The following is a 9,311-nucleotide window of genomic DNA, read 5'->3' on the forward strand; positions in this document are numbered from 1 at the left end:
CAGCTTATCAGATTGCTTCAAACACAGTTCAAGCCAGACTGCTTCCTCAAAATGAAATCCCTCAAAACTCACTTGATTTACATTCAATGACTCATGAACATACAATACGATACCTCTACCAACAGCCTTGTCAATGTTTGTGTGATAAAATGTAAAACCTTCCAATATAAAGTCTTCATCGCACAAGTCTCTGAAGTGTTTTGGTTTTGCCTCAGTGATCGCTATGATATGAGGTTTCTCTTTCTTAACGAGAGCTTTTAGTTCAGACATTTTGTTGCGCAATGAATCTGCATTGGTGTAAACACATTTTATGCTAGAACTTAAATTAGACACTGGAGATGAATTTGAACTTTTCTTACTATTAACTTTTTACGATGTAAATTTGTACTATCTAACCTATGACTATTTACATTATGACTATTTACATTATTTACAGTTGGCGGCCTCTGTACTGGGCCACTACTGCTGGACGCTTGGTCCAGGTTCCCCGACGCCATTTGGTTTGCGTTGCGAAAGGCAGGGGTACCCTGCACAATCTTCCCATGGCTTATCTTGAGGTTTTGTTCTCCAGCCTCCTTTCTTTGCTTGAGTTCTTCACGGAGTTTTCTATTCTCAACGCGCTGCTGGTAAGTGAGGTCAGGAGTAACGTACACATTGCTAATTACTCCATTCGGATTTCCACGCAGCTTGGAAGCCTAATATAGCACATTCTTCTTGGCACTCTTGTCAGCAAACGAGATTCTCAGGAGCCTAGATTTACCAGCCACTTTCTTGCCAAGACGAATTGGCGTTTGTACCACAACTGCATCTGGGACATTGAGCTGGTTGAGGATCATTTTGGTTTGGTCAAAATCATGTGCAACACGATCCTTAACCTCATCAGAATCCAACTCCGGGACATTATCAAGGATTACATTACATTCCCTCTCTGCCTGATCCTTACTCTCTTCCATATACTTCTTAACCTTCTCCTCCACAAGTGCCTCAATGTTTTCTACCTTTGTAGAAGATTTCTCTAACATCATGACATGAGAAGTAAGAGCATCGATCTTCTTCACCAATTCGCCAATAATACTTTGCATCGCTTCAACAGAGGGATCCATTTCACTTACATGATCTTTTTTGGCGGATACTGGCAATCACAGCAAAACCACATGAGATTAGGAGACCCGCGATTCATAAGACGATACTCCGGCGCAGAAATATTAGCACAATTCTGATGAACCCAACCATCACAACCCTGACACAAGATGGCATTGTCATTATCCGTAACAACTTCCAGACATTCCAAACAAAAATCTACTCCACCTGAGGCCGAATGACTCAAAGCATTTCCACGGGACTGGCTAGCATTTCCCTCCTGGCTACCACTATCTCTGATTCTACCATTCTGATTCGCAACCTGACTAGAGCTAGCTCCAAGCTGGCTTGAACTAGATGAACGGGTAATAATACCGCCAGAGGCATGAGAAGTGGTGGTAGTTGGAGTTCCCACATTTTTTGGGCCAGGACTGCCCTTTCTATCATGCTTATTCTTCCCTTTTCCAGTCATACTTAATAGCAAGCACACGTACACCAAACCAGATGATCAAACCAAAATAGATAAGGCTGAGACAGCTCAAATTCTCCAAAGCACAAAATACAGTATTTATGCATGAAATGCAGCTTAAAAGCAGAATTATCAAACACTCACAATCAAGATTGACGATAATCCATAGTCAATTCAACACACACAACCACTCTGAATAAACCAACACAAAAGTCAGTGATTGGGACTGGCTCAAGAAGTAGACAATGCTAGCCCTTATTTATCTCATTAATTTTTCCCTTTCTTAATCTTGATCATTTGTAAAAATGCTCTGTATGAAATGTTTAATACTCACAGATGTCAAAATATGTTTAATTAAGATAGGATGTTCAACAAGTCCTAGTGATTTTCTAGGATTATATATAGAAATCTGCAACCCAGTATCCACACACGACACACGACTGACACATCAACAATGAACAATGAAGTAGTAAACCATTCATCGTTGATCTCTACAGAAGATTGGTCTGGTCTGTCAAAACACAACTAAACGTGCAAAGAGGAGACATGATTTATGGATTGTTATATATTGCGTGCAAGCAGACCTACTACTGGTACAAGCAAGGTTTCGTGTTCGAATATTTGTGATTCCATACTTTAAAAAAATAACACATTTGTGAAGCAGACAAATCTGTCATTGAGCATGATTGGTGAGTCGCTAACAAAGGGGTCCATCTCGGCCATCAGTAACCAATCCCATACTCTTGCCTGGCTAAATGAGCACGTTATTGACACAATGATATGGAAACGATATTCGTGTAATTATTAACTATGAAAGCAAAGATAGGTCTAAAAAGGGCGACAGTGTCAAGATTGCACAAAACTATTATACTCACCGGCAAATACAGAGGAAAACTACACAATAATAAATGACAATACAGTATACTTCAAGTCGGTATAATTAAGTCACCAGTTATAGCTATAATCAAAGAGACGTCAATCATGCGTATGGCATGTATGGGTACATTTTGAATACATAATAATCATGGTAGTAGCTGTATCTATCGTTATTAAGACTAGCGAGTGTGGTGATGCCGAAACACTCTCTATACAGTGCGTTTCAGAAAAAAAGGTAATCCAAATCTAGAGGGCTTATATTCCAATCCTATTCAAATTCATGATATCTGCATGGATATTAAAGAAAAACTTATCAGCTTGCCATGTATACCCTATTTGTAAAAATTGTGCCATGCATGACCGAATTATTGATGTTAAAGACAACAAGTGCATACATCTTTTTCCTTAGTTTTTTTCGACGTCTGAGCTGTCAAAAATTGTTTGATTGGACCCTTTCCTTCAAAGAAGTGTTAATAAGCAAATGTTCTTGCAGATGCTAAACAGAGAGATTACCACAGTTGGACCAACATTTTGAGAGACAGGATCGTTTATTCGATGAGTGTACGGGCATATCTTTGGTGGATTCATTATGGCTTTCCCGCCCTTCGTTCCAACATTGAGATAGACTCTGAGAACTGACATTGAGTCGTTGCCCTCAACCAATCAATGACGTAGAATGGCCACCAAGATTGCCTGACCTTACGCCTTGTGACTATTTCCATTGGAGACACTTAAAAACAAGGTGTTTGCAACTCCTCCCCATGATCTTGATGATTTGCAGGGCCGAATTCGACAAGAGGTGGATGCTTTGCGCAATGATCCGGCAACGGCGAGACGAGCTGTCCAATACACCCTTCCACGCGCTCTATATATACCGGCTTTGTGTGCAAATAAGGAGAGGGGAACATGTTGAAGGTGTGGTTGGATAATACATTACCCTTTTAATCATCATTTCAGGGGAATGCATTCACTCTTCATTCCAAAACTTGCTTTGAAAAACATTTTATTCCATCAGAACACATTTTACCCAAAACTTTGGTCATGACTGTATGACACAAAATGGTCCAAATAGACAATCAATGGAAAGCTGATGAGTTTCTCATGCATATCCATGCAGAATTATTTCAAAAATGAAATATAATCCGAATATCAGCCCTCTAGATTTGGATTACTTCTTTTCTGAAACGCACTGTACATATATCATGAAGAACGTACGTGGTTTCTATTGGTAGTAGTATAGGGGAAATGGTAATTGAGGCCCCCAGTTAATTTTTAGCTAGCTACTCAAGTTTACCAGTGTCAAAGAGATTGATGTTTGTGTGGTATTTGAGACAGTTGTTTAGCACATAACTTAAAGTCTCATAGCCACCAGCACATCATAGCCAGAATTAGCCTATATAGCAGCACGTCAAAATCAAAATTTTTGAAGTAGCGTCGTCACTTTATATTGTAGGTCTACTGTAGGCCTAGTAATACATATCTTGTCATGTTTCTATAAAAATATGCTTGGAACTATGAAAAAGGGGCCTTATTCACACCATTCTCCCCTATATTTTAATTAGTTGCATTATCATGATCGGGAAATTCTACACCCTAATTTCCTCCTCAACTCTTGAGAAGATAAACACAAAAAATCAATTGAGCAATATCAAAATGAAATTCAATCCCACTGTTGAGTGAATACTGAATACAATCGCTCTGACAGTATCCGCATTATGAATTGACTTTACTCTCTCATTCTAGGGAGAATTGCAAAGTTTTAATCAGGGTTGGTACCAGAGGGGAGGGGGTAGTTATAAAACAAAGAGAAGAAAAAGAAATCTAAACTAAATGTTTTAAATAACTTTATCTTCGGTCAGGGATAATATAGCTACCGAATCACTTTCTCACACCCCAAAAAAATATATAAGTTTGTCTTCTGCGTCCGTCTCGATTTTTGTATATAGTTGTATATATAGTTTGTTTATAATTAGCATTGAAACTAAGTTTAGGGGCTTGCCTTCTTTACAAGCTTTTGCTTTTCTTGGCAAGTCCCTCCGTTCATTTCTTGTTTCTTTTCATTGATAAAATTACTGCAACAAATTGTAGTTTTGTTTAATTTATATTCAACATTTGTTACGAAATGTCATTGATTTGTCTGTAATATCTATTATATTGAATATGTATTGTTACTTTGATTGTATTTTGAAAAAAAAAATTGTTGAACGGAAATAAATCTAAATCTATATTATTAAATAATGAAAAAATTTCAGATCCAGTTTGACAAAAAACATACAAATCAAGAGCAAAAACTTTAATTTTTACAGCATTCGAATTCGTGTTTGATGAATTAGGGAGGTCAATTAAAAGAAATGCAAATCATTCTATTGTCATGATTGTATTGCAGGGGATCATTGACTTACTATACTCTCTAAGAGATTATTAATGCATTCTGTATTAAGATGTTGTTTTGCGAGGGAACGTGTAACGAAATTTTCTAATTTGTAAATTAAAAGCTTTGATTTTAGAGCACTTGAAGACATACGTGCATGGAAAACTGCATATATTATACGCATATATATATATATATATATATATATATACATATATATATATATATACACACACACACACATATATATATATATATATATATATATATATATATATATATATATATATATATATATATATATATATATATATATATATTTGGGGGGCTGCAGTCCCCAAAGCTTCCCCCAGAGCCGCACCTGCTTTCGGGGATATACAACAAAAGCCTGTCAGTTAGAAATGCATCATCCGTTTTTTCCAGTCACATGCAGGCCTATCGTTAACAAGATCGAAACAACTCAACATTTATGCTTAAAATTACTAGATAAAGTACAGGCTTATTTTAATAATTATTAAACAGTTAAAAGGGGAGTATATCACTAAAGCTAAAATTGTATATGATTAGAAGATATGAGGAAAAAAATATGTACTCACAAATTTAAGGTGAACTATTTGTCGATCAATTAGTGATGGGATCTGAGAGCTGGGAAGTGCAGAGTGAAGAGTATTAATACATGCAATTTAATTGTACTCTTCAAGGTATTGAAGGTGTGTCGTATTTATTATAATGTCATCTTCTATATTTCGACACTGGGGGATTTTTATGAGTAATACTTTGGTATCAGCAGACCCAAATACAAATAGCAGAGAAGAATCTTTTCACTGATGAATAATACGTTTACCATAGCATAGTGTTTGTTCTTTCGAGTGTAACCCTTCGTTCGCCGACGGGTTGGTATACAATGATCGAGCGTTGGGTGGTGGCGGGGAAATCCCACATCATGCCTAAAACCTTGTATCACAAAATAAAATGAAAAGAAATTGGGGCAGCCTAGAAAAAGCTGTATTGTATAAATATGCATGCAATTGTGACACCTTTCAAGAACTCTTTCTAAGGAAAAGAAGGCTGCTGTCCAAGTTATAGAATCAACCTTATTCTGAGCTGTCATGAAGCATTTCACTTTTGAGACATAAGGTGTTAACAGTCTAGAGACGACATGTAGTATTATAAAAAAGATAGATGTGTGTAATATAGTTACTGGAAGTTATTTTGTTTTTGGGTACACCATTATTCACTCTGTTGTGCATCAAACTGGACGGTCATTATCCATTTTAAGTTCCTGCACGTAATATCGAGAATATTCTGAAGGCCTACACTGTAAAAACGGTGCCAGGTAAAAATGGCAGAGGTATAATGGCAAAGGTAAAAATGGCAGAGGTAAAAATGGCAAAGGTGATAATGGCAGAGGTAATAACGGCAAAGGTAAAAATGGCAGAGGTAATAATGGCAGACGTAAAAATAGCAGAGGTAAAAATGGCAGAGGTAATAAGGGCAAAAGGAAAATGGCAGAGGTAAAAAAGGCAAAGGTAAAAATGGCAGAGGTAATAATGGCAGAGGTTAAAATGGCAGAGGTAAAAATGGCAGAGGTTAGAAAGGGAAAGATAATCCAGGGGGATGGTCAGTCACGTGTGACCAAAAATATGTTTGATTTTTTTTCAATTTTAGACGCAGGCCGCGCGAGCACTCGTTAGGGATAACGAAAACACCGATTTTAAACAAAAAGAGTGGTTTAGAAGGACTGGTCAATCACGGGGTCAATTTTTTTTAGGGGTCATATTCTGGCGAAAACTTGTTTAGGAGGTTATCTGGCACACAGAGAATATAATATAGGGTATTCATATTGCGCACATATCCACCTTGTTAGGTGTTCAAGGCGCTCCTATATTACCCGGCTAAGCTAGGCGTTCATAGCGCACACAGCTTTTTAAGGAATTACTTCCTACCGGTAACCATTTACCTCACCTGGGTTGAGTGCAGCACATTGTGGATCAGTTTCTTGCTGAAGGAAATTACGCCATGGCTGGGATTCGAACCCACGACCCTCTGTTTCAAAGTCCGAAGACTAATCCACTGGGCCACAACGCTCCATCTTTTTGGGGGTGTCTGGAAATAATTTGGTCACGCATGTGTATAGTAATAATTATTATTCATACAGACAATTTTAGAGCCCAAATACAAGTGTTATTTTGTTGATGCACTCGACCCACTTAAAAAGTTTGTTGAACTCGCCTAATATTTTTTTCCGAGGTGACACAATATTGAAAATATTGGACGACTAGAAGGGGAATCCCCGAAGTTTGTAAACTGCACTGTGATTGGTTAAGGAAACAGAGATATCCCAAAATACTAAGTAATAACGCCTGTGATTGGTCAATTACGAATTAAGTAAAATGTTGATTTTTCTCCCAATTCTGTGTTATGTAGAAACAATTCATAAAATAATGGACTGATAAATACATTTTTACACAATTTTAAGAAATATCACTTTCATGAAATAACATTACAGTCAAGTTTGATGAAAACAGTTGTATTTTTTCGGGGGCAGACGACGATCAGATCAGTGCATGCGCGCATGCATGGCCACAAACAGCTAGTTTATACCGTATTTGTACCGTACCGCACCGGTACACGGTATACAGTAACTGCGTACGTACCGGCCTCGGATATAGCTAGGCTAGCGCTAGTCGAGTCGAGTCTAATTCTGGTCTAGACCTGGACTAGTTAATCTAGTGGAGATCTCGGCCTAACATTAGTAACAAGTAACATGGCTGCTGTCATGGATGCAACTCGTCGGAGATTTGCTGATCTGGATTCTGATAATTATGAACAACTTCTGAATAACAAGGACAGTGAAAATACTCACAAAGCCACCAAGATCTCGGTGAGTGTATTCAAAGATTATCTGCGTGAGAAAAACTTAAATACAGAATTTGAACAGCTTGACAAACTCGATCTTGCAAATATTCTTAGAAAGTTCTACCTCGAAGTCAGAAAGGTAGACGGAGATTTCTACAAAAGGGCTAGTCTGTTGGCAATTAGGCAAGGTTTGAACAGACACTTAAAAAAACCAGAAGGCCAAGAAGTGAGAGTCATTGACATAACTAAAGATGTCGAATTCAGTGAGGCAAATATTGCTTTCAAAGCTGCCCTTGTACAGTTGAAGACACTCGGAAAGGGAGATACAACTCACAAGTGTCCTATCTCACAGGAGGACATCAATCAGCTCTACAAATCGGGGGTGTTTGATGAGAATACTCCCCAAGGTCTCCAGTACAAAGTTTTTTTCGAATTGATGTTATTCATCTGCCGTCGAGGCCGTGAAAATCTCCGTGAATTAACACCAGATCATTTTGAGATAGGTCAGGACAACAACGGAAGAAGATACGTTTACCAAAGTAGAGACGAATTGACAAAGAAAACAAGAGAAAACAACCCAGATAGTAGAGTAGATGCAGGTCGTATGTATTCAACAGGAGAGCTAGGATGTCCAGTAAATTCATATGAAAAATATGTTTCGAAACTTAACCCGAAATGCAGTGCGCTTTTCCAGACACCTGTTACTTCAGAAGCACCAAAGTTGTGGTACAAAAACATACCAGTGGGCCAGAAAACATTGGGTCAAATGATGTCTACTATCAATATCAGCAAGAGAGCTGAACTATCACGCATCTATACAAACCACTGTATTCGTGCTACGGCTATCACAATTCTCGATCGCAAGGGATTCAGTGCCCATGATATTTGTAGCATTTCTGGGCACCACAATGAAGCTAGCCTAGGAAGCTACACTGGACTAGTTACCGGCAAGCGTAAGAGAGAATTGTCTGATGCACTGATTTCATCGATAACTCACTCGCGGGATAAGGCAGGTGTGTCTCGAGACGAGTGTGTTGATCCAGAAGTAGATCTACATGTAGACCAGTCATCACATCAACAACCCCAAAAAACACGAACAAGTGAATGTGAGTATGATGAGCAGGGCCAAGAAGATAGTCCTATTCTCTCTGACTCCCAAGTTGCACTGATAGATGACATAATTGGTCCTCAACCAGAGCAAATCCACAATATCAACATGGCCAGTGCTTCTCGAAATACAACTACAAGTATGCAAATGCATCCCCTGGTTTTCAACAACTGCACAAATATAACTATTAACTACAATAATTTCCAATAGACACGGAGGCAGTAGGCATTTTGTAAATACGTGTAAATAAAAAACTGGTGTTCAAGTTAACTTTACAGACTTTTGTGTTAATGTTATACGCTACTTTCAACTTTGAGGCTTCTTCCTGGCTTTAGAGTTTGGAATGTACATAATATTTCGTGACTATCTAGACATTGGAAAATTTGGATAGATCAAGACCTGCACTAAAACTATATCCCAAGATCAAGTACTGACAATGCAGTAGGACACCGTACCGTACAGCAGAGTCAGAGTCTCAGGGCGGGAGGGTAAGTTAAAAATCATTTGCTAAAATTCTCTGTATGAATAATAATCATAATACTGGATGT

General features: G+C 38.1%; 1 protein-coding gene across 1 annotated transcript; it reads left to right on the plus strand.

The window, feature by feature from the left end:
* The first annotated feature begins 7,563 nt into the window (after window positions 1–7,563).
* On the plus strand, window positions 7,564–8,973 carry LOC121426574 (uncharacterized protein KIAA1958-like). The gene has a single exon (XM_041622926.1). The coding sequence runs from the start codon at window positions 7,564–7,566 to the stop codon at window positions 8,971–8,973; it is 1,410 nt and encodes a 469-aa protein (XP_041478860.1).
* Window positions 8,974–9,311: the final 338 nt, after the last annotated feature.

This window comes from Lytechinus variegatus, chromosome 13 (assembly GCF_018143015.1).
Source record: "Lytechinus variegatus isolate NC3 chromosome 13, Lvar_3.0, whole genome shotgun sequence".
Taxonomy (NCBI): Eukaryota; Metazoa; Echinodermata; class Echinoidea; order Temnopleuroida; family Toxopneustidae; genus Lytechinus; species Lytechinus variegatus.